This window comes from Rhododendron vialii, chromosome 6a (assembly GCF_030253575.1).
Source record: "Rhododendron vialii isolate Sample 1 chromosome 6a, ASM3025357v1".
Taxonomy (NCBI): Eukaryota; Viridiplantae; Streptophyta; class Magnoliopsida; order Ericales; family Ericaceae; genus Rhododendron; species Rhododendron vialii.
In genome coordinates, this window is record NC_080562.1 from 16,803,810 (window position 1) to 16,822,586 (window position 18,777).

Genomic DNA, 18,777 nt, shown 5'->3' on the forward strand with positions numbered 1-18,777 from the left:
TCGGAACTTGCGCAAAAAACTCAATGGACTCGGGTTCGAAATCCAGCAGGAGCAAGAAAGAATGATTTTTTTTTCCCATATGAAAACATTTTTTGCAACGAAAAATTTCGTCACCGATGTGTCACATTGGTGACAAATTTTTTCGTCGCTAAAAGGAATAATTGATGACAAAAAATTTCGTCATCAAAAAGCACAATAAGCGAGGAAAAAAATTTCGTCACCAATTATTCACTTTTTGGTGACAAAATATTTCGTCATCAAAACGCACTATAGGTGACGAAAAATAGATTTCGTCACTAGGTAGGAATCCTCGACAAATTTTTTTTCGTCACCTATATTATTTGTGACGAAAAACATGCAATTTGTGACGATTTTCATTCGTCACCCAATTGAATTTTTCTTGTAGTGTATATACACATTAATTGTTCCATACAAAAAAGGAGCTAGCTATCTATAGCCTTCATCTTGCTAACAACATTTACAAGGAGGAAAATTGCCCTATCCAAAAAAGGAGCATCCCAGCTATACAAAAAAGGAGCACCCCAGCTATGTCTTCATACAAAAAAGGAGTATTGAGGCTCTACAAAAAAACAGGAGATATCAATGCAAAAACTTCAATTGAGATCCAACGTCCAACACTAGGAAGATCATAATCTCCATCTCGAGCAAAAAGTGATGAAATATTGATCTTCTCTTTCAACCAATCGACCTACATACAATACAAGAAAGAGACTTAGAAGATTGCAAGAATGTTACTTGTTGAAGGGTCGTATACAAATATATATTGTGTCCAAAATCTGTGATAGTCTCATGGCCACAAGAGCAAAATCTATGCTATATTATAACAAACAAACTCTGAGTAAAACAAATAACTTCACAATCCTGACAACACTGAATGAGCTAATGAGCATATATGAATTGCAAGTTGTTCAATCTTAGCAAAGCTTTAAAATGGATTGAAGATATCTCACTTGTTTATTTTTCAACAGATCTCAAGCAAACTTTTAACTAAGCCGAACACGAGCCCAAACTTGTTAAAGTTAGAGCTTCAGACGCATCGAGCTTTGTTTATTAACTGGCCACCATACTACTGCTATGGTGCTACCACATCTTTTGCCAATGCCATTATCCCCATTTATTTACATGCCTCTGGTTTGTATACAACCACGTAACTGGTCATTACCTATCTGAATTCCCAACTCACTAAAAGATTTGCTACCAGTAATGCAAGGCAATGTTGCCTTGAAAAATATACTTGAGATCAGGAAACAATTCATCACCAAACTAAGTTGTGGGAACTATGAACCATAACCTGGCAATCAATGTTCCGAAATGTGAAGCACAACGAACCAGATGTCCACGAGTATAAAAAGAGAATAATTCACGAGTATGATAGCAAAGGACAATGCAATTCAATTTCCAGTTTTTTAAGGCAAAAAGGGCTAAACATTGTACTAATAAATACTGAAACCATCATCAATCATCTGATGTATATATCGAACATGCAACCGGCGACAAACCTAACATATTGAGTATATATGAAGGTAGGGTAAGAACATCCACTAGCTAAGTCTAACAAAAGAAATATTCCCCCTAAAATCATGATTCGATAAAGATTACCATTCAGATGGTTGTAAGTGGAAATCATGGAAAAATTTTGCACTCGAGCTATTTTTCCATACATTTTCTAGCTGCTTCATACCAGCAGTTTCAAGGATTGAAAGCACACTTAACCAATAACTTTCACACATAATTAACCTGTCTCAAATTGATCAAATTAAATGCTGTAAAAAGAGCCTTTCTTTTTTAATAAATACTAATCAACCATGTTACTTTAAAGACCATGAAACAATTAAAACAAAGTTACATGCCTTGGACAAAAGGTATGCTGTGCGACCCACACCTATAGCAAGAGTCCACAACTACAATTAATCTAACAGGTTGCAATTAATCTCTCTCCTACAGCAAGAGTCTTTGGAATGAAGTCCCGTGCCATGGCTGTTGGAGTTCTATTCCTAGACTAGCAGGTTGCAATTAATCTCTCTCCTCCTATTCATTCTCTCTAATTTGTTTTGGTGGGAATTAATACTATATGTTTCCTAAACGCTACATTCATCAATTGAAAGTAGCTAATTGAACGAGGAAAATGATTTTTCCACACATTATGGGACATATATATAAGATATATCAGAGCCTTATATAACACTTAAGACCTGCACTTCACAGTTTCAGCAAATTGAAGCAACAAAATCTCTATATTTTCAGCAGTTTATCTATAAACAAAACATATTTTTCATATGATGGAACATGGAGATCATTAACACAAGCAATCAGGCATGCATTTATCATCTAAGAGAATTAATTCAATATGAAGGAGGGAATGAACATTACCCCGGCGAAGAGTCCATAATAACTTGACTAGCAGGCCACGCGATGGTAGTACAGCATCAACGACATAGGTCAGATCACTTGTAGGCCTCCAAAGAAACACTTTGCTACATCCACCCAAACTTTCATTGAGTTAGGTCCGATCAGAACACAATGACATCTTTCATTTGGATCACTTGAAGACCAACGCCCCTCAGCAACTATGTCTCCCGTCCCCATCCAATCTAGCAACTTGCACTTGATATTCTGACTGATGTTCACAATCTTTACCAACAAATTGATATAACAAAATTAAACAATGATAACAACATATTTCAACAAACAAAACTCCAGTATTAAACATCAAAGACCTGCACTTACTTCTATTGTCAAAGAATATACCTCATAATTCAATGCAACAATGTAATCTGTGGTATTTTTTACCCTTCAGCATCTTTTATGCAACAATGTAAGATTATGCTATTTTTGCAAATGGTAAAGTAAACATTTTTTTACCGAGGGAGAAACAATGGGTGTAGTTGGTGTTCCGTCAAATGTTGCCGAAATTTGAACCTAGAAAGTTCAAAAACGGAACAAATAAAACGTTGTTACTCAAAGTAATCCGAAATGACCACCAATGAAAAAATGATAAGCTACTTACTTGGCTTTTCTTCCACTCGTCAACTGTATTTTTCATATCTGCCATTTGAGACTTCAACTGAACATTTTCTTTACGTAGTTCATCAAATTGACCATTCATTTGTGATAATATAGTCAATCTTGTTAGTGTCACTCCTTTTTCAAATCTTCTTAACCGGCCACGCTTCTAGGGACCAAGCACTTGAGAAAGAGCATCTTCTTTTGGATTAGTTGAAGATGAGTTTGGTTTATCCCGTTCAATTTTTTCCATCTGTTTCTAAAAATGGCATAACAATAAACCAATGTAAATGACTACGACCAGACTGTGAACATATATAACCAATAAAACACACATATAAAGAATGAGCCATGGCCTTACAATCTTTTGAGCAATTTTTTTGTTTGCGGGTTGACCTTTCTTGTTTGTATGTCCATCAGCCCAAACAACAGCTCTACTTATGGAGGACACCTCTTTTTTTCTTTTTCTATAGTAAAAACAAATATCTGGTCAGAATTGAAGTTATAGTTTATGAATGTGAAGTACAATGATCTTTGATAATGAACAAAATAATAGAGGTATTACCAGCTCAGCAGTCAACCATGCATATCCCTTACGACTCATAGTATGCTGCAGCTCCAACTGTTTCTGTCTCATACCTTTGAATTTATTGCTTCTAACCTAAACTCAAGAATAAACTAAAATCACAACCATTCTTTTGATATAAATCAGTAGGGAACCACTGGAATTCCAGTTATAATGGCCAGCCTTACTTCTATCTTGGTTAGCTGACTACGACAACTTAGCTACCGTAAAAACTATAAAACAAAAGCAGGAACTAGTAGAAAAAAGAGTACAAACTAGCATCAAGATCAGCTGAAATCAGTATCAAAACTGCAGCAAAAATAGAAAGAAAACACACCCACAAATTAGTCATAGCCTAGCATGGGCATGCCCCTATTTAGACCATATGTGAGCTAGTCCGTGACTGGGTTGTCCCTCGGGCTGTTTAAGCTTTCCTAGGGGGCTTGTCCCTAGTTTCCTTCAATCTACTTTGATTTTCAAACTATGTCCATGATAGATCTCTGTGTGCCCTGCTGCTGCTGTTTGCTGCTGGTTGTTTGCAGCAAGCAGGTATCCTACTGCTGTGCTATCAGTCACTTATAGTATGTACTATACAGAATATGCTGCTACTGCTGTTTTGCTACTACTACTGCTGTTCTACTTGCTGCTACTGTTGCTGCTAGTTGCTACTCTCGGGATACCTATCAGTCGCTACCACTTACAACCATGTCTTTTATAAATGCTTAGCTGCTGCTACTTTCCAACTGTGCACACTTCAGTTGCTGCTATAGTTCTATTAGTCCAGCCGCTGCTGCTATTTTGGTACTCAATTGTGAGATGATGTTTGTTGTTGTTGACTGCTATATTGGTGGCAAATGGCTACTGTTTTGGTACTCAATTATGGCTATTGCTATAATGGCCAGCCTTACATCTATCTTGGTTAGCTATGACTACGACAACTTAGGTACCGTAAAAACTATAAAACAGGAGCAAGAAATAGTGGAAAAAAGAGTACAAACCAGCATCAAAATCAGCTGAAACCAGTATCAAAGCTGCAACAAAAACAGCAAGAAAACACACCAACAAGCAGCACTAAAAACTTCTAAAAGATGCTATAAAAGCTTTTAACATACAGCAGCATATAATAGCAAACAGTAACAGCAGGCACAGCTACAAAAATAGCAAACCAAGATGAACTGAACATGCTTTATTCTTTTGAGAGAATGAAAAAAAATCAGGAATAAAGGGGAGTATGGACAGGGTGCACATACCTTGAATTGTTCACTAGTCTTTTCCTTCACAAAATCCTTCCAATCTTGTAGCGATTTGATGTTATCAAGCTGTAGCTTTAGCCTTTCTTCCTCATTTGAAGCATTTCTTACTTTTCTGACTAATGTCGACTTTGAGGCTCTCCAATCTTCATTCATTCTCTGAAAAACCATTTCTCTATGCCATTCTTCATGAAGATTGAATCTCACCTAAAAATTTGAATGTAACTTGCATGATTTTCTATAATTTTTACATCTAGAAGAGTAAAAGTATGTGAATAAAGAGAGTTGAAATAATGACACTACATTTGGTTGGATGGAATTATGTAACTAAAAGCATTATACTTGGGCACTATACCATACCTTAACGGATCGCCATAGGATTTCTGCCATTCCCGTAGGAAGCTTTCGCCAATCTGAAATTGTATATGGTACAATCTCTCGAACTAGAGGTCCTAAGAAAGAAGACAACTTGATTGATCCATCACCGATTGGTTGACCATTCTCGTCAAACTTAACTTCAATCCGACTACCTCCATCTACAGCAATCGTTTTCAGCTTGGTAGGGCCTCTTTTGCATTTGAGATTTTGTGACACTGTTGAAGGGATTGCAGGAGTTGCTGTAGAATTTTGCATTGGATATGATTGTACTTCAGAAATATTACATAAAAAGAGTACTAAGAAGAAATAAACTCTTAACACTATTACTCACCCACGGAGCCAACAACCGTATGTGGGCTGCAAAACATGTCAGTTTGTTCAGTAGGTGATGTGGGGAGCTACTGAGCTTGGGTCGCTCCCTGGGAGCTGCCACCATCTTCTTGAGTTGTTTGTGATTTTTTCAAAAGTTGTGCACTAGAACAACCCTTCTTCTTTCTTGGACCCGTACCTTTCACCTGAAAACATAAAAGAAGCAATGCATGAATGAAAGAGAGCGAACAACATTGTAATGCGCACGTAAATAATAGAAAGAGCATGTATATGCACCAATTTGCACCCCAAAGCCAAGAATCTCACGCACACACTATATAGCAGAACCACCAACCAAATTCTGACTATAGAATTCTATAGGTTCGGAGTTAGATTCCGAGACTACAACCATTAAAAAGTACACTCTCAGAACATCAATCTCGATATAAAATTTGCCCTAAACGGAGTCCGAATGACCAAGATAGGCTCAAATAAAGTTACACATCTAAAACAGAAATCACAGTTCCAGCAGAACAGTCTACGATCGAATGCTCATTAAAAATCACATACTCAATATTTTCCAATAATTCCAACACCAAAACATCACCAATTGATCAGTGTTTAAGACTCAGGAGAACTCATAGTCAGTAAGTACATTTAACTATGAAAAAATTGATGAAGAACATAGCTCCAAAAACTGCCCAGACTTCCAGAATTACCAAACCATCAACTTCGGAACAAAAACTGATTTTTCCTAGAAGGAACTAAGGCACAAACCTTACATATTTAGAAAGTTATGTAAGTCTAGTTTCACAATCAAGAAACGGTGCGTAAAACCGATACCCGAGCTAGGAGATATGTCCGTTTTCTTAAGACGTGTCAGTGCTGCCAGCACAGACGCGAACGAGACACCAGTTTGGTTCATGATTTTTATCTTTTTCCACACTTCTCAAACAATTCTGAAATTTTTACAGCATAAACTAAACTAACAGAGGCATCTACAGTAAAATTATAAAAAAATAACATTATCGGCACATCGATGAGAAAAATTCGTCAAAACAGGACAGATTATCATTATGCATAGCAGATTTCAAAATTCCATAGCAAGTCGAGTTCTTGACGGTTTTCAACGATTCCAGTGGCTATAGACCGAGATGAGAGTGTTCTTTAAATCTCAAGAAGGAATCAAAATCCAATTCACAATCTAAGAACAAAAAATCAACCCAGAACAGACCCCTTGCAACCTGTCTCAAAATCTGCTGTGCAAACACAAACATAAGTAAAGAGACTAAAAAGTACGTACTGAAATTGAGGTTCCTAGCTTCCCCCGTCGCTCTTCATCTTCTTCTTTCCACCGTCTCTCTCTCTCTCTCTCTCTCTCTCTCTCTCTCTCTCTCTTCTAACGTTGAAACAACTCCTCCCCTGATGGATTTCTTTTTTTTTTTTCTTTGTTTTAAAAGGAACACACACACACACCCCTCAGCACACACACGGCACACATGCACAATTCTAAAAAAATTGCACTTTAGTCCTTTAAGTTGAAAGTATAACATAAAAGCGCCTCATATATTAAGGGTGTTACCTGTTCAAAAAAAATATTAAGGGTGTTACAAAAACACACAAAAGGGGTGGTTTTTACTTTTTAGAGTTGCAGCTGCTGCTGTGGCTCTAACGGTCTCTGTCTTTTCTGAGTTGAAACCATGCTGTCATAAATACTGGATGTTGCTTCAAGGTGAACCTTTGGTGATTTCATTTTTCCTGCTATCATTGGGAGTTTGCTGCTATTTTCAGATCCTATTTCAGTATGGAGGTGCTAAATGGATTACCTTAGCTCCTACAAAAACCAATTGATGCTACATCTTTGGGATTGGCCACTAAGTTATTGGGGGTTTAACCAATAGTTATGATGTATAAGAATACATACACCATATTGAGACATTCTTGGCTTAGGGATTTCATAAAGAAGAAGCAAAAAGGGGACCACAGACAAAAGATCACTTGGAATAAATAAATTAGGGACCCTTTTTTGAGCTATTCATTACTCTAATCGAACATGCAACCATATCACAAAAAAGACAAAACAAAGCAAAGCCCAAATTCCTATACACAACAAGGCCGATTGAAAAAAAAAAGTCCACACTTCCAAACAAACTTAAACTACAGTATAAAGTTTAGTCACGTGGGTAAGTGTAAAATATAAATAACCAAGTCAAACAAGACAAGAAAAAAAAATATATGAAATCCTAACTTGCATCAGAGACTCAGAGTCCAAGAAAAACTTAAACTACAGTATAAAGTTTCTTGTACTGAGGCATAGCATGCAAAGCCCCAGGTAACATGATATTAATCGGATGAAAGGAAACATATAAAAGCCCTAATGATCTTCTTGTGTTTTCCAGGCAAAATCGTACTGAATATTAAGCCCTAGTCTGTAAGAATCAAGGAAAATCGAACAGAACCTGTTTAGGGCTTCTCTGTTTGCTGACTCTTTGCCGCAATTGGTGCAACAAGTTTGCTTCTTTCTTTATACGAATTAGGGATCTAGCACAAAAAGAGAGAAAAAAAAGGGAAATCATACAAGAAGAATATTTGATGGAAAAACAACTCACGATTGAAACCCAGAAGAATCGAACTCATGCTGAAATCTGATACGAAGTGAATAGAGAGGAAGACTAGTGCAAATCTGTCGATCAACCCATCTAAACCAAACTCACGCTGTAGACCTCTTGATGACCTAACGACTGAAATATTGAAAGAGATTGAAATATTTTGAGGGAAATACCGTGAACTGGCGCCCAAAATTTAGAGAGGGAAAAGGGGAAAAGAGAGTGGCGCCTAAAATTGGTAGAACGCTATGGTAGAGTTATGAACACGCTGTTGTTGTAACGCCCCGAATTTTGGGTACATTAAAAAGACAATTTCATTGAAAAAACCTCAAAATAGAGTCTGGCTCTTATTACAACAAACTCCTACAAGAGTTCAATATTTACACATTTGAAGGGGGTTCTAGGGTTCCTAACTACAGCTCCTCCTGCTCCTCCATCCTAGCCAGCTCCTCAGCTCCAAAAGCCTCCAAGGTGTACTGTTCATCTTGATCATCTACAAGGTCTGACACATTATACCAGCGTCGCCACCGATATAATATGTCAGGGTCACCAAAAAAGACAACACCATGAGCTACAAAAGCTCAGCAGAACAATCCCATACCCACTAACCCATAACTTACAAACAACAAGTTAAACAAACATCGATTTCCACATGATACATGTATACACAGCTAACAATGATACATCCACTTTCGTTAATCAACTATCGTTGGTGTCCAAGATTTTCTTTGTTTCTCCTACGCGACTCATCATAGACTGTGTCAACATTTTCATTTACAAATCAACCTTTCAAAAACCACTTTGTTTAAACACACCCAACCTTTCAAAATCATTTGCATTGGCTCCATACCGCGAATAACCAAGCTACACACCCAACCTCGGTTCCGCCGTTCCGGGTTCCCGAGTATCCTCACAATGGTTCCGCCATCCCGGGTTTCCATTGGCACACAAAAACATTTGCATTGGCTCCGTACCGCGGATAACCAAGCCATCCCTCACCATGGTTCCGCCGCTCCGGTCTCCCATGGGAACGCACACATTTCAAAACCCTCGGTTCCGCCGCTCCGGGTTCCCGAGTATCCTACAATGGTTCCGCCGCTCTGGGTTCCCAATTGGGGTTTTCGAAATCTAAAAACCTCGGTTCCGCCGCTCCGGGTTCCCAAGTATCCCCACAATGATTCCGCCACTCCGGGTTTTCATTGGGTTTTTCAACACACACCACACAATGGGCTACCATGTCCGGCCACATTGCGGTTTCCAAAACTTTTCACCCTTTTCAAATGTTTCTTTTACGCACGCACACAACTCACATAATGCCACCCAAAATCGATCATTATGTTGTTTCAAAATATTTCCTTCCTCGAAAAACATTTCCCTTCATTAACCATACCCTAGGTGTCATGTTCCTACTTTCTCGATTCTCGTGTCTCGTTTACATGCAAAGACTCCGCGGTAGGACAAAAATAAGCAGGAATCATTCCAACAAGATCATTCAATTCTATATTACTTATCACGCTCAATCATCACTTATAGCATAACGCCACATGTATGGACGCCCTTGGAGTGTATCACTTATGCTTTATTCAAAGCACAACGCCACATGTACGGACGTCTTTGGAGTGAAATCACTTATGCTTTATCACACCACAAGTAATACAAGCAATTCATACATGCATACCCATAATCATCTTTAAAGATCAAAATACAAATACTTAAAGTAAATAGGTAACCGTTTAGCAATTCAAAACAATAACGTTATACTTGAGTAAGCAAGTAAATAGGAAGTAAGTAAGGATTTTCTTACTTTCTAACATACGGTTCTATACGTAGAGTTAGGGGCAAGGGGTTCTACCTTACTTCTTGGCGGTAGTAACGGCTTACGGATGGTAATCGGCGGTCGGACGGAGTAACCTCCTACGGTGGTCTCCGGTAGCTTCGAAAGAGAAAGGTTTCTCTCGAAACTTCTACTTGACTAACACTACTCTACTTTATGGATCGAAGGGTGGTCGGGTGGCGGTTTAGTGGTGGCTTAGGTTGAGTTTCTTGAAGAACTCAAGAACACTCAAGAACAAAATAAGAACAAAAGAAAGAACAAAGAAAGAACACAATTTTTCTAGAGAGAGAAGTTGCTAGGTGAAGGTGTGAGTTCAATGCTTGGAATGGGGTCCTATTTATAGGAAAAATCTTGGCTCTCTCTCCCTCTCTAAGGCCCCATCCCCCCCCCCCCCCCCCCCCCCTCTCTCTCATTCCTCAATTTTTGACACTTGTCAAGCACTCATGGAAGGTCAAAGTCTAAACCTAGGCTTGCATGGCTAAATGGTAGGCTTGCATGGCTAGGATTTGTCCTTGGATGGGATTATGGAAGATTTGTTGGAAAGGAAGGAGACAATGGTACAAGATTTGGTCATAAAACAAATATAGGAGTACAATGGGAGATAGATTTAGTCTAGGAAGAAAGATATCACCAAGGATTTGAAAAGATGAGAAAGATCATAGAAGTACAACAAAATCTCTTCCTCTCTCTCTCCTATCTCTCTCTCTCGGCCCATCTCTCTCACTCTCTCTCTCGGCCTCTCTCTCCTCTCTCTCTCGGCAATCTCTCTCTCTCTCTCCCTCTCTCTTTCTCTCTAGTACACTATATATATATATATATATATATATATATATATATATATTTACAAGGTACAAGAAAATAAACAAAAGGTACTTTTGGTACTTTTGAATCAAAGAAACTTAAGGGCTAAGATTTCCAAATAAACAAATAAATTGGCACATGTTTGATTAAAATAAACTAGTGTACTAATGTACTCTAGGAAGATCAACTCCCCAATAAATTAATCCAATTGGGTACAAAATCCCAATATAAAATAATAAAAGAGTACTTAGGAGAAAGATTTGGGCTATTACCCAATGGATAACAAATCCCCTAACTTCTATTGTCCAATGGACAATAGCTACTAGGAAACTTTTATATTAAAATAATCAATGTTGTCCTTTTAAAGCTTGTGACAAAAGCCCTATATTAAATTAGGTGTGGTACCACGTACCCCAATTAAATAAAAAGGCTAGGATTCTCTCCATTAAAATAATAATAAAGTACAAGTCAAATTAACTTTATTGGAAGGTTCTTTAGTCACATCGGTACTTTATTTGGTCAAAAGACTCTATTACCCAAGGGTTACTAACTTCCCTAACGGTTATTACCCAATGGATAGTAATTCCCCTTGCGGTTAATAACCAATGGTAAAAGAGTACAAGTACCTTCATCTTTAAAATAATATTTTGAAAAGACTACATGTACTTTTAGTCAAATATAATAATGAAAAGTTTATTGTCCAATGAACAAAAATTACCCTAACCATTATGGACCAATGGGTAAAGGCGAAAGGTTCAAAAGGTCCAAAAGGTTCATCTAGCAACTAGGTGAGTTCGGTTGCTTGGTTCCTCCAAGTAGTCGGTTAGAATCTAACTAAATTGGTCAAGTAGGGTTTCTAGTCGAGACCAAAATTTAACTACGACGAAAATTAACAAGAAATCATATAGCCACTCAAGAGAAAATAAGTGATTCAAATAAAATTCAAATATTTAACGAAATTTTTATTGACCAAAATTCAGGGTCGTTACAGTTGTTTTTTTCCCCCTTTTGTCCGTGTCTCTCAATAGCAGGAATGCTATTATTAACTCCTCTACAATAGCATTTTAAAAAGAATGCTATCAATTTATGCTATTAAAAGTGGTGTAAGCAGGAATGCTATTATTGCCTCCTCTACAATAGCATTTTAAAAAGAATGCTATCAATTTATGCTATTAAAAGTGGTATTTGTTGTAGCGACGTATAAGCATCAAACCGTATGTTGGAAGTATAAATTTCCTTGACCATTTTCCTTAAGTAGATAAGGTCATCTATCGTTTAGTTTTCAAGTAGATAAGGTTATCTATCACTTAAAATGTTTGGAATGCATGATAGGCAACGAACTTATTTTTGATCTTGAGAATGGTTATGAGCATATACATGAATTGCTTGTATTACTTGTTGTGTGATAAAGCATAAGTGATTTTTCACTCCAAGGACGTCCGTACATGTGGCGTTATGCTTGAGCACGATTAGTAATATTGAGTTGGATGATCTTGCTAGTTTAGTTTCAAGATTTCAATGAATGATTTATGAGTACGTATGTGAACGTCCTACCGCGGAGTCTATGCATGAGAATGAGACACAAAAATCAAGGAGGTAGAAACATGGCACCTAGGGTGTGGATAATGACGAGATGTGTTTTGAAACCGCAATGTGGCCGGACTTGGTAGCCCATTGTGTGTATGGAAACCCGCGATGTGGCCGGACTTGGTAGCCCATCGTGTGGATTGTGAAAACCGCAACGTGGCCGGACTTGGTAGCCCGTTGTGTGTATGAAAACTCATAATGTGGCCGGACTTGGTAGCCTATTGCGTGGATTGTGAAAACCACAATGTGGTCGGACTTGGTAGCCGATTGTGAAGATTGCCAATGCAGCCGGACGTGGTAGCCTCGTTGGTAATATGGCTTGGTTATCCGCGGAAAGGAGCCAATGCAAGTTTTGTGTGCTAATGGGAACTTGGTGCGGCGGAACCATTGTGAGGATACTCGGGAACCCGGAACGGCAGAACCGAGGTTGGGTGTGTTGTAAAATAATTTTTGAAATGTTGGTCGGTATATGAAAAATGGTGACACGGTCTACGATGAGTCGCGTAGGAGAAACTCAGAGAATCTTGGACACCAACGTTAGTTGAATATTGACTGTGAATGTGTCATTGTTAACCGTTTCATTATGTATGCATGATCTATGTGAAAATCATCAGTTTCATGATCTATTGTTTGTAAGTTAAGGGTTAGTGGGTATGGGTTATTCTATTGAGCTTTTGTAGCTCATGGTGTTACCTTTGGTGACCCTGACATATTATATCGGTGGCGACGCTGGTATAATGTGTTAGACTTTGTAGATGAACAGGGTGAGCTGTACACCTTAGAGGCTTTTGGAGTCGAAGAGCTGGCTAAGATGGAAGAACAGGCGGAGCTGTTGTTAGAAACCTTAGTTTCCCTTCCCTTGTGTAATGAAAGTACTCTTACGGGGGTTGTGATGTAATAAAGAGCCAGACTCTATTTTGAAGTTGAAATAAAATTGTCTATTTAACGTACCCAAAATTGGGGGCGTTACATTCTCACCAATGATACAAATGCTAGCAGAAGATTTGGTGCCACTAACGAGTCCCTGGCCATTTGCCCAATGGGGCATGGACATCGTGGGTCCACTCCACAAGGCAACGGGAAATAGGAAATTTTTGTTGGTAGCAACGGATTATTTCACCAAATGGATTGAAGCATAACCTTTGGCCAAGATCACTGAACCTATGATAGAAAGATTCGTATGAAAAAGCATCATTACTTGGTTTGGGATCCCTTATTCATTGATTACGGATAATGGGTCCCAATTTCAGAAAAAGTTCAAAGCATTCTGTGCCCAGTGTGGAATAAGGAACTACTACTCGACCCCAGCCTACCCTCAAAGTAACGGGCAGGCAGAAGCTTCCAACAAAACCATTCTTGATGGGATCAAGAAGAGGTTGGATAAAGCAAAGGGGAAGTGGCCTGACAAATTGCCACTAGTTTTATGGGTGCACCGAACAACGCCTAGGAGGTCTACGGAAGAGACCCCCTATTCATTAGCATATGGAACGGAGGCCGTTATTCCATTAAAAGTAGGTCTGCCAACCAATAGGACCACTTTGGTTGAAAGTGGAAGCAATGACAGAGCCCTGGAGATTGAATTAGATCTTGCTGAGGAACGAAGAGAGCGGGCCCTGGTGCATTTGGCCTCATACCAAGAGCAGCTAATGAAAAGCTACAACAAGAATGTCCACCCACGAGAGTTTGGTGTTGGAGACCTTGTGCTTCAAAAGGTGCTCGGCAACACTAAGGTGGCCAACGAGGGTAAGTTGGGTGCCAATTGGGAAGGCCCATATCGAGTCACTGAGATTGTGGGCATTGGGGCTTATCGATTGGCCGACCTGGACGGGAACCCGGTGCCAAGGCCATGGAATGTCCATAATTTAAGAAAGTTCTTTGTCTGAATAGCTTCAAGTTTATTTTTTAGGATGCACATCGTGATTGTGTGGGAGTTACGAACAAAACTCTCTTATGTCTTATTCTTTGTTAGTTGCAAGGGGTACGAGTAACGCCCCCTTGAGTTTTGAGTTATGAATTCAGATTTTGAATTATGAAAAACTCTTCTTTTTTAGTAAATTTTTATTCTGGGTACTAGAATATGAAGTATGGCACTCATTCTTCACCCTTCCTTCATATTGGGGAGCAGAGAGTGGGCCCATACGCTTTCTTTGCATACATACGAGAATATGTAGTTGATTGTCTAAAGAACGAGTGAACTTAGGCATATATCCAAGTACTTGAAACTTGGAAAGCATACACGAATATGCACAGACAACTGAGTACGAGCAAACTTTGCTGGTTATCCAAGCACGAATAAACCTGGGATACATACGGGGAGATGCAATCATCTGAGTAAAAATTCATAAACAAACTTAGTATGTACAAATACATACAACACTGCCTGAGTACGAACACACTTAGAATGCATATGAGAACATGCAGATATAGTTCAAGTACGAAGCACTTGGCATACATATGATAAACATGCGAATACATTTGGGCACCAAACTAAGTATGAATAAACTTAGAATTCACGGATTGTATAAATACAAAAAACTTAGACATACGAATATGTCCAAGTATGAACAAGCTTGGGGTTGCATACGAATACATGCATAAGTACGAGAAACTTAACCAAGTACGAAACACTTAGCTAATATGCATCTGAAAAGGAACCTTGGCATCAAAAAACGAAATGTGATTCTAAAGCCAAGAAGGGCCAAGCAAAACAGTGTTTAAACCAGACAGGGCTACAAAATGCCAAAACACGTGTGTTAGACAAGTTTTTAGAATCATACTTGTGCCACGCAGGGCAAAACTTTACAACCACACAGGGCCAGTTCAACTGTTTGAAAGACTAGGATTGTCTGCCAAAAGGAGGAGATTGTACTTACTCATCTTCAGTAAGATCTTGAACAGTAGCTAGAGAAGCTGGTGCAGTAATGTCCTCCACAGCAATATCTCCCCCAGGTTGACCACCACTGGCTTCCTTCTGGCCAGGGTTGGACGTATCAATCGTTTGGTCGGCATTTGCTACCTGCTGATCGGGGACAACGATATTGAGCTCTCTGTCCGAATTCCCCTCTTCCACTACTGTTTCATCTTCGAAAATGGCTTGTGTGCTCAGTAGGTCATTGTTGGTCCACAGAGGGGAAGACTCAGGTGCTCCAATCTTTGTAAGACAAGCTGTCCAAGAGGCAGCCCAAATCCGATCTTGAATGACAGGGATTTGATTTTTGTAGCTCTCAGTAGCTATGTCGATCCCTTCATTATACCCCTGCTGCTATGCGTCTTTCGCTTCTTTCTTGCTTGACTCTAGCTCCGTAATAGTTTGGTTCAAGCTGTCCTTGGCACCGTCAACCTTACCTTTCACTTCATTCACCTCCCCACGGGCTTGGTTTCTTTCTCTCTCAAGCTTGATTATTGTGCGTTGCAATTGGGCGTTCTCATTTGCCAGCTTGGCACGTTGGGGTTCAGATTGGCTGAGTTTTTAGGCCATAGCCACCATCTTCTGAATCGCCTGGAGATCCAAACAGTCAACGCAACTACAAGAGGATATGACTTAAGTGATTAGTAAATAAATTACGAGGAAGGTTACCTTGGCACTATGGGTCATAAATGAGCCAAGGAGGGCCTGCAACCTCTTTTTGCATGTCTCCTGGCAGTAGAAAAGCATGGGATAATGCAATGGCTGTTCCCTCAGATTCTACACTGTCTCGAGCAGTGATAGGCCGATTCCCATGGGTGAGTGAAGGAGCCTAAATAGGAGCTGAAGTCGATGAGGACTGAGGAAGGGGCCTTTCGTGTGATGATTCCACATTTTGACGTTTGTCCCGGTGGCTATTGTCAATTTCTTCTTGAGAAAACCCAAGGGGAACATCAGTTTGAATGTGGGATCGACGACCATGGCCCTGAGAGCCACCGTGGCCCTGAAAACCCAGGAGTATAGCCGCTTGATGTGGACGTTGATGCTTCTTCGGCCAAAGTGATTGGCTCGCCTTGGAAGGGAGGCGTTTGAGAACGCCTTTCTTCTCCTTGCTCGGGATGCGAGGTGGAGGGACCACCAGCTATCGGGTTATCAGCTGCACAGGTACGCCGATCAATGAACTCGCCGTATGAGGCCCTGTAACTAAGAAGAATTTGGGCAGCCCTTGCTCGGCCAGCAAGATAAGTACCCTGTCCATTGAACGCTAATACCCGCCTGATATCCGCAACATGGACCTGAAGGGTGATGATGGCATAACCCTGGTTGACATTTGTGGCTACAATAACATATGCAACACATAATGTTAGTAAAAGCACAAAGAAGCTTTGACTAAAGACAGACAAAATAAGAGGAGAGCACTAACGTGGGATCCCAAATCTGTGAGGGGCATGAAAACCTATCACTCGGCCGTCCTCATCTCTGGGTTCGAAATTTCCCGTAACGATGTGGAAGTGATCATCGTCTCCCCGGGCAGAGTCATGAAGTTCAAGCACGAGTCTTTTTCTGGAATCTCTACTTTTGAGATAATAAGTAAGGGCGTCCTTTGTCCTCGAGACGCTGTACAAGTGATGGATGTCGTGCAAACCTAGGGATGTGCCTAGCATCTGGTTTAGAGCATTTATGCCCATGACTACCCAAAAGAAATTGGCAGAAATCTGCATTGGGGACAAACGATAGTGGGCTAAAACATGACGAAGCAGGGGTGCTAGGGAAAACCTAACCCCACCTTCAACGATGGTAACTACTAGTATATGAAGCGTGTCATGATCTGGACACTCACGAAGGGCGTCCACAAGGGCGAGCGTGATGGCGACATTCTCAGGGATATCTCGTAACGAGATCTGAAGTTAGCCATAGCCTGGGGTGTGTTACAGTGCTGTCTAAATCTCCCCATTGTTGAAAAGTATGTTTTAGAGAAAGGGTATCGAAGAAACCCTAAGAAACAACTAAACCCTAAATCTACGAGAGAAATAGGGTGAAGTGGGGAGCAAAGACTTACAATGGATCAGTGATCGGAGTTCCTAATACAGAAAAGAGGAGACCTTGAGAGGGTGAGCAGTGCTCTAATGGCGGGTGTGTACGAGTAGTCTTTTTTGCAGAGAGAGAGACAGCGGGTTTAAAATGGGACGAAAACCAAAAAATACCTTAATGAGTGGGGTGGCGTATGTGAAACGTCACCCCAGATGCCGTTTGGGCGTTCCGTTCCACAAAAAGGCGTCTATCCACATTTAATGTAAGCAATACAACAAACGCCATGTGTAAAGTTTAGGACTAAAAAGCCTGTCCACAGGTCGAACAAAGAGATGTTTTTTGCTTGGACTAATGATAAAAAATTGCACCAATTTTACGAAATAAGGTGCAGGAACAGAATAAATTTACTCGTTTATTAGGAGCTTTACTCGTCATTTGGGTAAAAGTGACCAGTAAAGCTGGGGAGCAATTGTAGGGAGGTATTCCTGAACAGGCCCAATGAAGGCCCGAACACGTGGTAAGAGGGATAATGGTATAACGGTACAATAGTATACGAGTACATCCATACGGTACCATACCACACAAAAATGGTAAAATGCCATACAGGTACATCCATACCGTAGCAAACCACACCAAAACGGTGCAATACCATGCAGCGACATCCATACGGTACCATACCACACCAAAACAGTACAATAGTGTACGCGTACATCCATACAGTACCATACAACACCAAAACAGTACAATATCCTAAGAGTACATTCATACCGTAGCAAACAAAACCAAAATGGTACAATACCATACAGGTACATCCATACCATAGAAAACCACACCAAAACGGTGCAATACAGTGCAGAGACAACCATACGGTACCATACCACACTAAAATGGTACAATACCGTACGAGTACAACCATACGGTACCATACCACACCAAAACAGTACAATACCGTACGAGAACATTGATACCGTAGCAAACCTCACCAAAACGGTACAATACCGTACGAGTACGTCCATACGGTACCGTACCACACCAAAATGGTACAATACCGTACGAGTACATCCGTACGGTACCATACAACACCCAAACGGTACAATACCGTACAAGTACATCCTTACCGTACCAAATCACACCAAAATGATACAATACCATATGAGTACATCCATACGGTACCATACCACACAAAAACGGTACAATATGGTACAGGTACATCCATACCGTAGCAAACCACACCAAAATGGTACAATACCGTACGAGTACATCCAAACGGTACCAGAACACACAAAAATAGTAAAAATACAGTTCGAGTACATCCATACCGTACCATACCACACCAAAATGGTGTAATAACCTACGAGTACATCCATAAGGTACCATACCACACAAAAATGGTATAAAACCGTACGAGTACATCTATACGGTTCAAAACCACACCAAAACGGTTAAATACCGTAGGAGCACATCCATACAGTCCCATACCACACCAA

At 39.9% G+C, this 18,777-nt stretch overlaps 1 protein-coding gene and 1 long non-coding RNA gene across 2 annotated transcripts; both read right to left on the minus strand.

Moving 5' to 3' along the window:
* Window positions 1-535: 535 nt before the first annotated feature.
* Window positions 536-3,127, minus strand: LOC131330329 (uncharacterized). The gene is made up of 4 exons (XR_009201083.1): window positions 3,029-3,127; window positions 2,884-2,940; window positions 2,392-2,652; window positions 536-709 (listed from the first exon to the last, which is right to left on the minus strand). It is a non-coding gene; the product is annotated as an uncharacterized LOC131330329 (long non-coding RNA).
* Window positions 3,128-3,155: 28 nt separating this feature from the next.
* LOC131330327 (uncharacterized) lies at window positions 3,156-6,899 on the minus strand. The gene is made up of 6 exons (XM_058363875.1): window positions 6,826-6,899; window positions 5,549-5,732; window positions 5,200-5,456; window positions 4,840-5,046; window positions 3,590-3,685; window positions 3,156-3,491 (listed from the first exon to the last, which is right to left on the minus strand). The coding sequence occupies exons 2-6, from the start codon at window positions 5,583-5,585 to the stop codon at window positions 3,459-3,461; spliced, it is 630 nt and encodes a 209-aa protein (XP_058219858.1). The 5' UTR covers window positions 5,586-5,732; window positions 6,826-6,899; the 3' UTR covers window positions 3,156-3,458.
* Window positions 6,900-18,777: the final 11,878 nt, after the last annotated feature.